This window comes from Centroberyx gerrardi, chromosome 13 (assembly GCF_048128805.1).
Source record: "Centroberyx gerrardi isolate f3 chromosome 13, fCenGer3.hap1.cur.20231027, whole genome shotgun sequence".
Classification (NCBI taxonomy): Eukaryota; Metazoa; Chordata; class Actinopteri; order Beryciformes; family Berycidae; genus Centroberyx; species Centroberyx gerrardi.
In genome coordinates, this window is record NC_136009.1 from 12,097,561 (window position 1) to 12,111,058 (window position 13,498).

The 13,498-nt window shown below is 41.0% G+C and overlaps 1 protein-coding gene across 1 annotated transcript; it reads right to left on the reverse strand.

Annotated features, from left to right (window-relative positions):
• Nucleotides 1–850: 850 nt before the first annotated feature.
• plvapa (plasmalemma vesicle associated protein a) lies at nt 851–7,139 on the reverse strand. The gene is made up of 6 exons (XM_071896310.2): nt 6,274–7,139; nt 5,187–5,271; nt 4,283–5,001; nt 2,250–2,889; nt 1,518–1,575; nt 851–1,239 (listed from the first exon to the last, which is right to left on the reverse strand). The coding sequence occupies exons 1-6, from the start codon at nt 6,667–6,669 to the stop codon at nt 1,185–1,187; spliced, it is 1,953 nt and encodes a 650-aa protein (XP_071752411.2). The 5' UTR covers nt 6,670–7,139; the 3' UTR covers nt 851–1,184.
• Nucleotides 7,140–13,498: the final 6,359 nt, after the last annotated feature.

A 13,498-nucleotide genomic window follows, 5' to 3' on the forward strand; every position in this document is an offset into this window, starting at 1 on the left:
AAGTATTTATTAATTGGCACCAACACAATACACTCTTGGTTCTTGAATTAACAGTATGTTCCCATCCTTTCACGTTCCACTGAACAGGATGTTTGTTTGTTCTCATGTTGGTTCGTTTCCCTGCTCCATTTTAGCTCCATGCCAATTTCTATCAGTCCAAATGACACTGAATTTTGACAGCTTCTATCATCTAATATTTCATCAATATTTAATGTCATTCTGATTTACAGAGTTGTAAGAAATGTGCCATTCAAACAGGGAACAAATTTTTCCCACAGACTAAGAACATTGTTTATTATAATATGCTGCATCAAGTGACTCTCTTTCCGGGGTACTATTTCTAAATGTTTATATTATAAACCACACAATCCACAACAATTGAAGACACAGTTTAGTTGGTGATGCTATTTTTGAGCTTCTTTTGTGAGAAGTCAGAAAAAACACACCGGATACCTAGACAGACTTCATCTTTTCCTTCCAATGTGTTCATTATAAGAAATATATTGGGATTGTATTTAGTGTGTGGATATCCGTGTTCTCTGTAGCCAAGTGATGGGACATTGTTCGTTTTTAAGTGTGTATACAGCAGTGTTGGTAAAGGTGCCTCCCATCCGCCTCCACTGGACCTGCTGACAGGTTGGCAGGTAAACATAAACATGTCGGAGGAATTAAATAGTTTGCCAGTAAGTCATGTCTGAAAGATCACAGGGAGGATGGAAGGACAATTATCCACACAATAGGTGACGCAAATGGGGACAAACAGTTATGTCCGGATTTGGATGGGGTAATATCTCAAATAGGTGTGTGTATAAAGAAAAGACAGAACAAAGAAACGCAACAGTTGATGTGGTACAGCTTGAACAATGTGCTTTTATTTTTAGTATTTACAGTGTAACCCTGAGCTTATTTACTGTAAGTTACACATAGCATATTTTCTAGCGACAAACCAATCAACACATTCACTTCACATTTTATCAAACAAAAGTGCAAAAGTTATTCAAATTCACTAGGATTCCCTTTATAAAGGTATGTTACAAGTATAAGCGGGTAAAAAGTGTACATCATATCTTACATTTATTGATATATGTGAACTCAATATGAGGAGCTTGCTTTTATCTGTGTGTAATAGTGTAATTGAAGGATAAATCAACTCTCTTTCCATTGGCTGACATCATCAAGATGGACTAACCAAACAGTCTGCTGGAAGTCTTTGTCTTGTCCTTGTCTTTGTCCTTGTCCCTAGAGAGAGAGAGAGAGAGAGAGAGAGAGAGAGAGAGAGAGAGAGAGAGAGAGAGAGAGAGAGAGGACAATTATTGAATTGCTGAAGTTATTGTGTTGACTCAGAAAGGGGCACATTCATTCACTTCAGTTTCTTCCAGCGATGCTGATAATCAGAAGGATCACACTTAAGACTTCACAATCCATTGGTTAGGGCCAGCACACTTTTCCACTTCCACACTATTGAGGCAGAAGCAGCAGCAACACAATTTCCTCTCGACTCAGTACTTTATACTCACTGTGAGGCTGAGGGGTTGGCAATCCGCTGCAGATCTTGAAGGTGTTGTTGGACATTCACTGTTGGTAAAACATAAAACACTGAGTCAATACGAGAGTCATGTTCACAAAGTATCCTGGACAACACAGATCACCCACTGCATAATGTACTGATTCAACGCAGAAGCTGTTTCAGTAATAGGTTTATACTTCCCAAAATGTCTAAAGAGGTTCAAACACTCATTTGTTCCCAGTGCAATGACTGTGGAATGATCATAATGGAGCGTTGCCTGTCCTGTCTGCTTAGTGTAGATATGGATAATTGTGCATGTGTTTGTGTTTGGTAATGTGTCTTACATTGCTTTTGATGTTTCTGTGATTCTGTGAGAAAGATATTTTTGGTAATCCAACAAATACCCCAAAAAAGCCTTCTTCTAATTTCCTATATATGAATAATGACTTGTTACCAAATGAACCATTGCAGTAGTAGTAGTAGTATAGTTTTGCAGTTCTTTCCAGGAAACTCTTAGAAATGTACAGTATCTTATTAACTCCACCAAACTGATCACTTCCATTTTCCCTATAACTAGTATATGATGTCATGGTTCATTCCAAGAAACTTCCTGAGAAATTAACAGTTCCTTTCCAGGAAATTATTAGGAAACTGCAGACCTGGAAAATAAAGCGTTACCAAAATTTCCCAGAGTGGGTTTAATGAACTACTAGTACTTATCATAGATGTCATTCACTCTTACCTGTGCCAGAGCTGGAGCCGCCTCCTAGTCCACCTGTTCTTCCTGCACCAAATGAAGATCCAGTTCCACCAAAGATACTCCCAGTTGATGTTCCCTTCCCCAGTGTACTTCCCACCTTGCCTAGTCCTGTATTACTGCTCCCTAACCCTAACCCCAATCCAGTGCTGCTTGACCCAGTTTTGCCTAACCCACCTAGACCAGTGTTGCCAGCCCCAGTGTTGCCAAAACTGCTTAGCCCTGTACCCAAACCCAGCCCAGTTGAGGCTGGCTTCTTCGCTGCTGTTGAAGTTGACCCTGCTGACCCAATGCTTGATGAACCCAGGCCACCTGTGCTCAAACTTGTAGAACCTAATCTGTTTGACCCAAAGCTTGATGAGCCAACTGTGTTTGAACCTGGCTTACTTGATCCTAGTGTATTTGAGCCCAAGCTTGAACTTGACCCCAAGCTTGAGGTGCCTAATCCTGGCTTATTCAGTCCTATCCCACTTGACCCAGCTGATGACGTCCTACCAAACGGATTCGCAGCAGAAGAGCTAGATGAGCTGGATCCCCCGGTATTTAACTTGTTCCATGGTGACCCAGACTGACCCAGTGTGCCCGTTCCAAAGCTGGGCTTTCCTGGAAATAGCCCAGTCCCTATCTGAAATAAAATGAGAGCATTAATTATTAACGTGTGAAAAAAATGTCTAATTAGTTCTGTCTCTGTTATAACAAGGATATTACATTGATATAACAGGAATATCACAGTGATATGATATCCATATTGTAACTGATATAACAAATAAACAAATATACTTGTACATGTTTTGGGGGTCAACTTTGTATATACTTTGTATATACATTGGGCTTCATGTTGAATGAATTGTGCTATATAAATAAAATTTGATTTGATTTGACATGATGCAACCAAACTCTTGCATGTCAGGGTTTTGAGTTATATTTGTGTGGGTTTCCACCGGGTGCTCCGGTTTCCTCCCACCATCAAAAGACATGTATGTTAGGGTTAATACTCCTGTCAGTGCCCCTGACCAAGGCACTGGCAAAAAAAACTGGAGTTGGTCCCCGGGCGCTGTACTGCGGCTGCCCACTGCTCCTAGTGTGTGTATAGGATGGGCCAAATGCAGAGGACAAATTTCCCCACGGGGGACAAATACAAAATACAAATAAAACAGCAGCAGACAATATATGTGCTTTATGCCATAACAGACAGAGATATTTGCCCAGTTCTCACCCTTTTGCCCTCTTGTTCTCTTGCCATTGTTACTGGCAGACATTTTCCCTCCTCCTCCTCCTCCTCCTCTTCTTGCAGCTGGATCATTTCCAATATCCTATCAGGCTGCTTTGATCTCACACGTTATGTAAGACCTTTAGGTCTCAAAGCAGTGAGATGTGGGCTTTGTTTGTACTTTGGAATTTCTATGGGTGTCATATTAATAAATCTGTCTTTTGATACTGCAGCAACAAACTGCAGCAAAAGAGTTTCATCAACAGCAAAATAAAATTCTGAATGTTTGCTGCACAAATGCAATCTGATTCACTGGATTTGTAGTTAAAGTCAACAACATAAAATGGAAAAAAGACCTGGATACTATATTAAAAGTGGGTACAGAATATCTCTGTTGGATTGTTGTATCTTTGACCAGTATATGCATATCTTTCTCTCACACTACTGAAGGAAATTACATTTGGTAAAAGATTTAACTAGAACTAATATCTGCTGTTACTTTCTACAGATTGCAGTTAATTCTCTGAGTGAAAATGCTGCACAAAATCACTCACTTTTTTTAGATGCTCACTATGATTTATACTCTTACTACCGTTTCACCCACAACAACTCCTCTAATTGGGAGACAGCCTCATTACAAATTTGAGAAGTTATTAGATTATTCTCTGCAGGTCTCACTTGAAACCTTTTCAAGTCTCTCAAAATTCAGATATTTTATCTTGAGTGATCTGAGTGTAACTTTAGCAAATAAATGGTGAATTGAAGAATACAAAAATCGTAATCTCATCAGAGCACTTCCTCTTCTTACCTTGGCACTGCAGGTCATGTTGAGCTGCTTCATCTGCTCTTTGAGGTGTATGATCTCTTTATCTTTGACGTTGATGCTGCTACTCAGCAGGTCTTTGTCTCCGCTTAGCCAGAGTTTCTCCTTCAGGAGTCTCTCCTTCTCCTGATCATATCTCAACTGGATTCTCTGCAAGTTCTGTCTGTGTTCCTGGATCAGACCTGTGCGGTTCTGGCTGCACCAGCGGTAGTCCTGGGTCAGTAGCAAGTTCTCTGCCTCCAAGCGGCTGTTCCTGGTCTGGATCTGAAACACCTGAGCTGCCACACTGTTCAGGTAACGCTGGAACTTGTCCTCTACCTCTCGGGACAGGCTGGTGCAATTGTTGCGGATCTGCTCCAGGTTTTCCCTCTGGCTCTGACAGGTTAGCTGGAAGGGGAGGTGTCGGGGGAAGAGGGAGTCGATCTTCTCCAAGAAGGCCCTGGAGACGTTGGAGATACCGCGCAAGGAATCAGCAAAGTCTTCTTTGCACGTTACTCTATAGGAAGCCATCTCCTTCTCAAGTGTGGATTTGTCCCTCCTCAGACGAATGGCCTCCAGGTTAATGTTGTCCCGCTCTCTGGAAATCTGGTCCATTTCCATCCTCATCATTTGAGTCGTCTGGGTGAAGTTGGACTGCACGAGTGTAACCATGGCATTCAGCTGTTCAACCTGCAGCCCACAGTTACAGTTTCCTGCAACTGGAACTGTGAAAAATAACAACACAGGGAAGTAGGCTTACATGTCTTTCTTTCAGGACTATGAATTGACAGTCTAAAACTTGGTGGCTGCTTTTTTTCCTTATAGACAAGCCTATTTAATGGTGAGGATTGGGGAGAAATATTAACATGTTTTTGATTTATTGTGGGTTTATAAGTCATGCCATACTTACAAAGAGTTGTTGGTTTGCATGAAGTTCCCCCAGAACCAATTGGTGGTAAGAACCTGCCCATCGTCCTCTCCATAATGCACTGATTCTGTTCATATCAGTGAAAGAATTGCCATTGGTATTTTATGATTAATACTCTGAGCCAGTTTCACCATTATGAATTAAACCGTGTCCTAAACTAGGCATATTTCTCAATGGAAAGCTTCATTTATGTGAGGCTGGAAAAATTAGTTTATTTGTAATTCATCTTATTTCATCAAATATTCTGTTAAATATATTAGCATTTATCTGATTGTGAATTATTAGGAACTACATATTTTGCATGGTTAAGATTGCATTGATGTCCAACTACCTCTGAGTATACATAAACATAAAAAAATGTCCATGAAGTGTTTCAGCTCATAAACATCTAAATTTTAATAAACCACATAGACCTTTACTCTTAGTATTAATACTAATACCATTAATTTTGACATGTGGGTCCATCACTCTAAAGAAAGCCACTTAACATTACCAAATAGTGGTACTTCAGCTCATAATAATAATAAAGTAGAACCACAGTTGGTGCTATACAGAACCTCTTTTTATGATTTTTATAGAAAACTATAAAACACAATCTCAGAACCAAATCATTTTGCATTCCTATTCACTGAAAAACATTGAAATAATATTTAGACAGTAGTTATGGAGTCAGTGGTGTAAATTCAATCAGTGTTTGAAAGCAGTTTGACACTGACATTGACCTCTGCTTAAGGCAGCAGCAGATACAAAGAAGTAATAGCCTAATTATTTTACATAGAACAATTACACAAACATGAAGAATCATTTGGCAAGCAAGAATGGCATGGGGCCAACACGTATTTTCCTTTAATCAGACCACAAATATACAAACTGTTTAATTTCTATGGTTGTTGAAGGGTTAGTTAGGGGTTCAATTGCCACTCATAGTATTAGAATACATACATACGTAGAAGCCAAATTGCACATGAGAATATTCTGAAATTTAGACACTCTAAGTACATAAGTGCCTGCCAGATGCCTTCTCTAAAGCTGGCCATATATAATCAAAAGGCTTAGCTCAGTATCTCACCAGTTTGCCGCCGAGATCAGTGATGATGTAGTATGAGATGTTGGCAGAGAAGCGCAGCTGTGCCAGGTCCCAGTCATTGCGGGCCTTCTCCATCAGGGTGACATTGAGCAAGAAGGTGAGGTTCTTCCTCTGCTGCCTGAGGGCGACGTTCTCTATGGAGAGTCGGCTGAAGCTCTGCTCCAGGTCCTGGATGCGTGCTGTGGACGCCGAGTCCTGCTGCTTACCGTACACCAGGAAGAGCACAAGGCTAACTATGATAAGAGACTGGATCAGCGAAGAGAAGAAGAAGACAACGCGCATGTAGTAGCCGCAGCTCTTGCCCTTTGAGCGGTGCTGCATCTTCTTCTGGGCCTCCAGGCTGAACTTGGAGACCTGGGAGTAGCCACTGTTGTACATGAGTGATGATAGCCAAAGGAAGGTCAGAGACGCGCAGTGTAGAACAGTACCGAGGAGCACAGCAGTACAGTGAAAAAAAAAAAGTCACCAAACCACGATTGGACTGTATTCTCGGACACTGAGGAATAAAGGCAAACCCTAACCAATCCTGACCCTGAATATACTAAATGCTGGTATTGCTGAGTGTGCTGGCTTGAGGATTGCTCTGAGCGGACAGCCAAGTTCAAACAAGGCTCCTTCTCAATCAGAAAGAAGAGACTGTTGCACTCCTGTGCACTCTGCAAGTCTCAGTGGTCTCACTCCCCCGGTCAAAAGCCAGATGAACAGATAAGACACTGCTGAATTATTTCAGACGAGCCCCTAGAGTTCAGCGTCCATTTCCAGTAACCTAGTGTCATGGACTGGAGATCCCCTCTTCTAACACAGCCACAAAACACTTAAGTGGGCCAGATGTTTCCTCTCTGTAGCGTTGATATCGTGAGAATTGATAAGATTGTGAGTGAGGTGTAAACACGATAAGGAATTTATAAACTCCGGCTGGCCAACCCCTTCCCATGTTGGGAATCCATCCTGGCTACGGCCCCCTCCCTCTTTCAGCCCTCTCCTCGCTCCATTGGCTGCCCCCCTCCCTGTCGGGCTACCCGCCCTGCTCCGGGATATGATGGCGGAGGTTAACATAACATCACACACACGCATAGCCAGTATGCTTGCATGTGTGAGCAAACCCTCACACACACACACACATGCCCATTGTTTTCTTTCGTGACCCCTTGCAATGTGCCTGCCTTGTGTTTGACAACACGTTCAGCCATGTGACTGTGTGGAAATGTTGTCCTGCTCCTTGTCACCTGTTAAAAAGGAACAGGACAACATTTTACCTGAGGTTTTCTTGATAGATGAATTTGCTGTAACAGCAGACCTTGTACACCCTTAACACCAGGCATGTGCGTTTTGATATCATCGACTGCATGTTGGATTAGTCGTAGAACGCTCTCATGAATTTCATTCCATTTAATCTCAGGAGAGGGCGTTAATGGTAAAATCCAATCCAATAAACACTTAGCGGTGAACAAATTGGTATGAAGCTCAGTGAACAAATTGGTATGAAGCTTTAGAATAGGAATTCAAAATAGAAATACAGCCTCCCCGCTGTGACAAATCATACACTGCTATTGATTAGGCGACATTCGGACTGACGACTCTCAGTGCGTTGCCCATTTCTAAGACCCACAGGTCATAAAGACCTCACCAGACTCAATGTTTTCAGCTTTCCCATAAAGGTGCCAAAAAATTCCCATCTTTATGGGATCATGAGCAGGGTTTTCCGGTGCACAGCAGGCCAGGAGGACAATGGCACACGTTGTTCTTCGGACATTCTCATTGAGTGGCTCTTTGATGCCGTGCGTCTCAGCCCAACATGATGACGTGAGTAGCTGTCCTGTCTCTCATAGGACACACACACAGACAAACAGACACACACACACACAGTTTAAAATGAAATGTAAGGGTCTGAGAGCAACAGCCAGAACTTTTTCCTGCCAGGCGCTGCTGACGTGCCAGGCCTCATCTTGAGAGGAAGCAGTAATTCATAAAGGAATTGTGGATGGCCGATCCCGCAGCAAACCTTTAGGACGAGATCCGAGATAAAAGCAGCCAACAAACGCAGGATATCAGAGACAAATACGAGGCATAAACAGCCACAATGTTGATTTAATTGAGGCTGAAGTGGGTTGTTTATCTTCAAATCCAAACACCGGGGGGATTAGAATAGGTTTACATTTAGGAGCCATGCATGGGTTGTTGCCAACCTGCCTGACATGGTGTACTCAAATCAGTTGGGGAAGAGTGTTGCATAATTCATCCACCTGTCTAATGTCTCGCTTCAGTTAGATAGTTCCCATGCAATAATTTTTCATAAAAGGAGAGGGGGCAGTGCACTCACCTTCAGTACTTTTTATTTATTCAGACAGCTGGAAAGTAGAGCGGGAGAGAGAGTAGGGAAGAAACAGGAGAGAAAGTTCTGGTGGGATTCCAAGGCCAGCAGACTTAAACACTTGACTGTCGCTGGGCTTTGGTTAACAACATAGGTGCTTGTATTATGGTTTTGTAGTAAACCTACACTATATGATTGGCTTGACGAATGCTACAATACATTTCGAGTTTTAATTGAAACCTACAATCTTCTGACTGACCTTTGACAAATTATAATTATGGTCATATACTGAGGTAGATATTCAATGGAACTTAATCCAACTACATCTTTACACCGAGTAGCCAGTCAGACCTCAAAACAGAGTTTTCGTGCTTACTGAGCTATTAGGCCAACACAAATTATGACAAGCAAATAAAACTAAATAAAAAGACTCACTAGCAGCTAGAACTAAGACAAAAAAGTAGAATCCTATTCTATCCTATCCTCCACTATTTCTGGAGAGTAATGACATGCTGCTTTAACATCTCACAGAGGGCCCTTTGAGTTTACTGTGATCCAATCATCAAACAAATAAATCTATGAGTAACAACATATGCAACTGTGATTGGATATTATCCATTATACTCATTCTTAATATTTATACAATGTCAGGCACTCTTCAAAAACAAGTATGATATGATATAATTTGTCTTTACTGACCAATTTTTCAGGTAGCAAGGATTGAATTCAGGTCCTCATACTCCAAAGAATGTATAGAATGGTTAAGGGTCAAAGACTATATCCTGTATAGAAAGGATATAAGCATATCCTGTGTAGAAAGGGGAGCAGCACTGTAATCCTGCAAAAAACTGTGTTATTCTGCAGTTTGAGATGGAAGGTTGCAGCGCAAATCAGAGACTGGACTGCCAAGAGTCTGTGTGCCTCAACGAGTGAGAGCTGAAATAGTAAAATCCTATTTTGCTCTGGAAATGGATATGGAATGGATTAATATGTTGACAGTCCATATAGTACTTTTATTCTGAAAATCCATCACTGCAGTTACATTAAAGCCCCTAATTGTAGAATATTTACCTCAATACATCATTCTCAATTTAAATTTGATAGCGTAGTAGCTATCATAGCTGGAGATAAAAAATGTCAGAATGAAAATTGGTTGCAGGATTGATTTATGGCACAAAGGAGGGGCCACAACCATAACAGGAAGAGGACTGCCTCCTCACTCTACTTGTTCGTAGGTGAACAAATAGGCTGCATAGACAAGTCCAGATGCTGCACAGTCCCCTGGCACCTAGCTAGGTGTGCAACATTAACTGTTGTTGTAGTTTAAATTACCACAGTCCTGGAATAATCATCATAACCAGGGAGTCAAGACAGATTATTGTCAAGAGGAACACATCCACTCTACTACAGCTATGCTCCGGTAGGTTAGCTGTCTTTCAGTAACATGTAACGTTAGCATGTTAGCCAAAATGTTTCGTCAGCATTGGTCCCGACTCCCACCTAATAAATTACACACTAGTTACGCAAAACTGTTTTGCTAGCTCAATCTTGTTGTAACGAAAATAGCAAAAATATTTTTTTTGTCAGGCATAGATTAACCACCGCACTGCAAAGTTTAGCAAGAATGTAACACCAGGTGAGTAACTAATATGAGGTGAGAGAGTGCCATTTACTGACTGGTTGACTGACCTGAATTTGACTCCCGGTGAACACGTCTTGTGCCGTGGGAAAAAAAGTGATCCTTCTTCACAAGTTTATCCCAGTTCCATTATTCAGTTTGTATTAGCACAAGTTCTTGTACCTCTTCTACATATTTGTCTCTGCGCGCGCGCTGGGGTGGGGGTGGTGGTGGTGGTGGGAGGTGTGTCGTGTTTACGACAGTGATGTAAAGCACTACCACTAAGGGACTCAAGGGGTCACCAAAATCATCAAGTTTCAAATTCTACTGGCAGCAGCTTTAGGAAATGCACATAGAATTAATATGGATGGATAGAAAGAGCCATTCCTAGTGTATCATAAAACCACAACCATGTCCTCTAACGTGTACATCATGAATATTATAATCCTTGCACTATTTCATTCACTTCCCCTAGTCCAGGGATTCAAAATGGCAACGCTCAGTTGAAATATAGACATATAGACTTTTGTAGTCTCTTATGTAGTAACTGATAATTAATTTTAACTTTAATATGAAAGTTGCTCTAGAAAAATAAAAATAAAATCTGTTATTGTAACATCACATTTTTTTATTACTTTATAAGGCTGTAACATATTTTAACTGATGATGTAATAATAATTCTGACTAATAATGTAATAACTCGAATTTGAAGCAATTTGAGGCAATCGTTTATTAAGTAATATGAGGAAATGTTATAACATTAACAGGGTTTACTACATCTTCAATCCATGTAGTGGGACACTTAACATACATGCTACAGTATATCTGAAAGCTCACACTGCATAGTACCTGGTAGATGCTATGTAATAGAAATATACACAAACTCTCAATACAAAATGCAATTGCAGCATCTGCAGTCACATATGGTGTTTTCTACAACTGGTTCATTTCTCTGGTATTTACTGGTAATGAAGTTTGAGGTTCTGAGATTGTACGCTCAAAACATCTAGGCTACTTAATTTGTTTGTAGTGTGAGTCTTTAGGTACACCCTTCACCTGTAGATGTTGGGTGAATATCCACACACACACACACACACACACACACACACACACACACCTCTCACACTATTCATTATCATGGCACACACTGCCACTTAGTGGGGATAAACACAATTGCAACTGACAACCATATCCCTGCGGGATTTATCTATATATGTAGTGAATAAACAGATTTGAATGAGATAAATTAACTCTAAGATGTCAAAACTAAATTATGTTTTTAGTGAGCCAATGAGAGTCTGGTAGTACATGGGGGACAAGATCAACAGCTGTACAGGATACCTCCATGTTAAAAAGTTGTATCTTACTTATTTATAGCTTTTCCTGTTTAGATCAGATTATTTGTATTCAATAATTGATGGAGCAAACCACTCATATAGTCTATGATCCTGAATTATTCAACTGACAACTATCCTCTAAACATGAAAAATGTAGACAAACCGAGAATCTGGCTGAGATGTGTACTTATTGTGGCACTGTGATTTGAACGCAGCTTTTACTCATGTACTGTTTTACAGTAATATTACCAAAAATATATATATACCCATCTGAAGTAAGAAGAAAGTTCTATGTATTTCAACAAGCTAAATGATGTTTCCCTGACAAAAACACATTTGGAATGAATCAACTAGCTGTGTTTCCTTTTCGCTCCAGCAGTTGGAGACACACACTCTCTTTCCACCCTCTTACCATATTGTTTTATGCCTCCATACAAAACAGTCAGCTTTTATTTCAAATGATAATGCCCGAACTGCCCATAGAATCAGCCCTAGACAACAATATGAGCATCATTTGTTCCTCCACACCAGGAGGTTTCCCTCCAGAGACGTTTGGCTAATTGGTAACTTGCTCTGAAGGCTCTGGTTACCCATATCACAACAGTGTGCTGTATCAGGTGGCTGGGTGGAAGAAAGGGGTCTCTGTTACTGGGGGACACAGAGGGGAAGGAGCCAGGGCACGTGGGAAATGGTAAATACCTTAGTTGGCTACCAGACTCTAGTGAGACAAATAAACAATATGGTGCTAAATAACTGCATGTGCATGGGTAGTCTGTGTTAAGTAGAGAGAGAGAGAGAGAGAGAGAGAGAGAGAGAGAGGAATTGCACTCTTTTGTTATATATGCACATGTCTCTGTCTATTCTCTAACTACGGTTTTAAGATGAATAATTAGGCAACATCCCATCAGTTAAATTTAAATTTGGCACACAAATGTACTGTACTGCTTCAGTGGGGTAAAAAAAAAAAATCAGACACTCATTTATCACATTTATCATGAAAATGCCTGATAATATCGAAGCCAGAATTATTAAAATGAATTTTCTCAGTAGGCAGGGGTTTTTTGTGTGATGTGCAAGACTCTCGGACCATTTATTCAGACTCAAATTTAATTTAAAAATAAATGACTAGCTGTGACTGGTAGCTCCTGTGGTGATGTGATAAGAGAGACTCCAGTATTCATACCAGAGATATCCTTTTCATATTCTATTTATCTGCATATTTCAATCCATTTCTCCTTTTAAGCCGAGAGGCAGCCGGGGCATTAATTGCCAGAATAAAGAGGACTGGGTCATGATGATGTGAGGTACAGTGGGTTTCTAGTTCCCATCAGGCACCTCTCATCAGATGTGCTTTACGGGTGAAAAGACTGATGAATCCCCTAGACTTAATCCCCCTCTTCTCTCTGTGTCTTCCTCCCAGCAGATGTTTTCCCTTTGACCCGCACAAAAGGCGCCTGTTTTTGTTTCCAGGCTCGTCCATTCCTTCGAGGTCAGAGGTCAGTGTGGTCTCAGGGAGAAGCTGTCACTGCAAGTCAAAACATTTGACGGCCGTCGGAGCACGATGAAAACGCTGTCGCTGCAGAAAAGCTACACAAGCTGCCTCATGATTACTTTAAGTAAAGACCTACTTTCCATATGTTGATGTGGTTGAGAGCACATTGCTAACACCCTGTGATTGAATTACAGCTCGGCGGTTATGGGGGTTGCCTAGGGATAGAGCTGGCCTAACTTTAGACACTCTGACACAAGTTGTGTGACCCTATTTGTTGTGGGGTAGACATCAGTAACAGAGCTGAAAGGTTAACTTAAATGGCTGAAATGTTAACTGAAATCCCGTCAATAAATCTGGAGTCATGTTTGGGCCTGCCCAGAGACACTAATGGGTGGGTTGGGGTGGGGTATAATGACCCACCCAGTAATCCTATAGCATAAAGACAAGCC

Bases quoted from the DNA above. Each gene is read 5' to 3' on its own strand.
- plvapa (XM_071896310.2), bottom strand. From the start codon at position 6,669: ATGTACAACAGTGGCTACTCCCAGGTCTCCAAGTTCAGCCTGGAGGCC. The intron at 5,272-6,273 runs GTGAGATACTGA...TGATATGAACAG, and splicing joins CTGATCTCGGCGGCAAACTG to AATCAGTGCATTATGGAGAG. The intron at 1,240-1,517 runs GTGAGTATAAAG...CTCTCTCTCTAG, and splicing joins GCCAACCCCTCAGCCTCACA to GGACAAGGACAAAGACAAGG.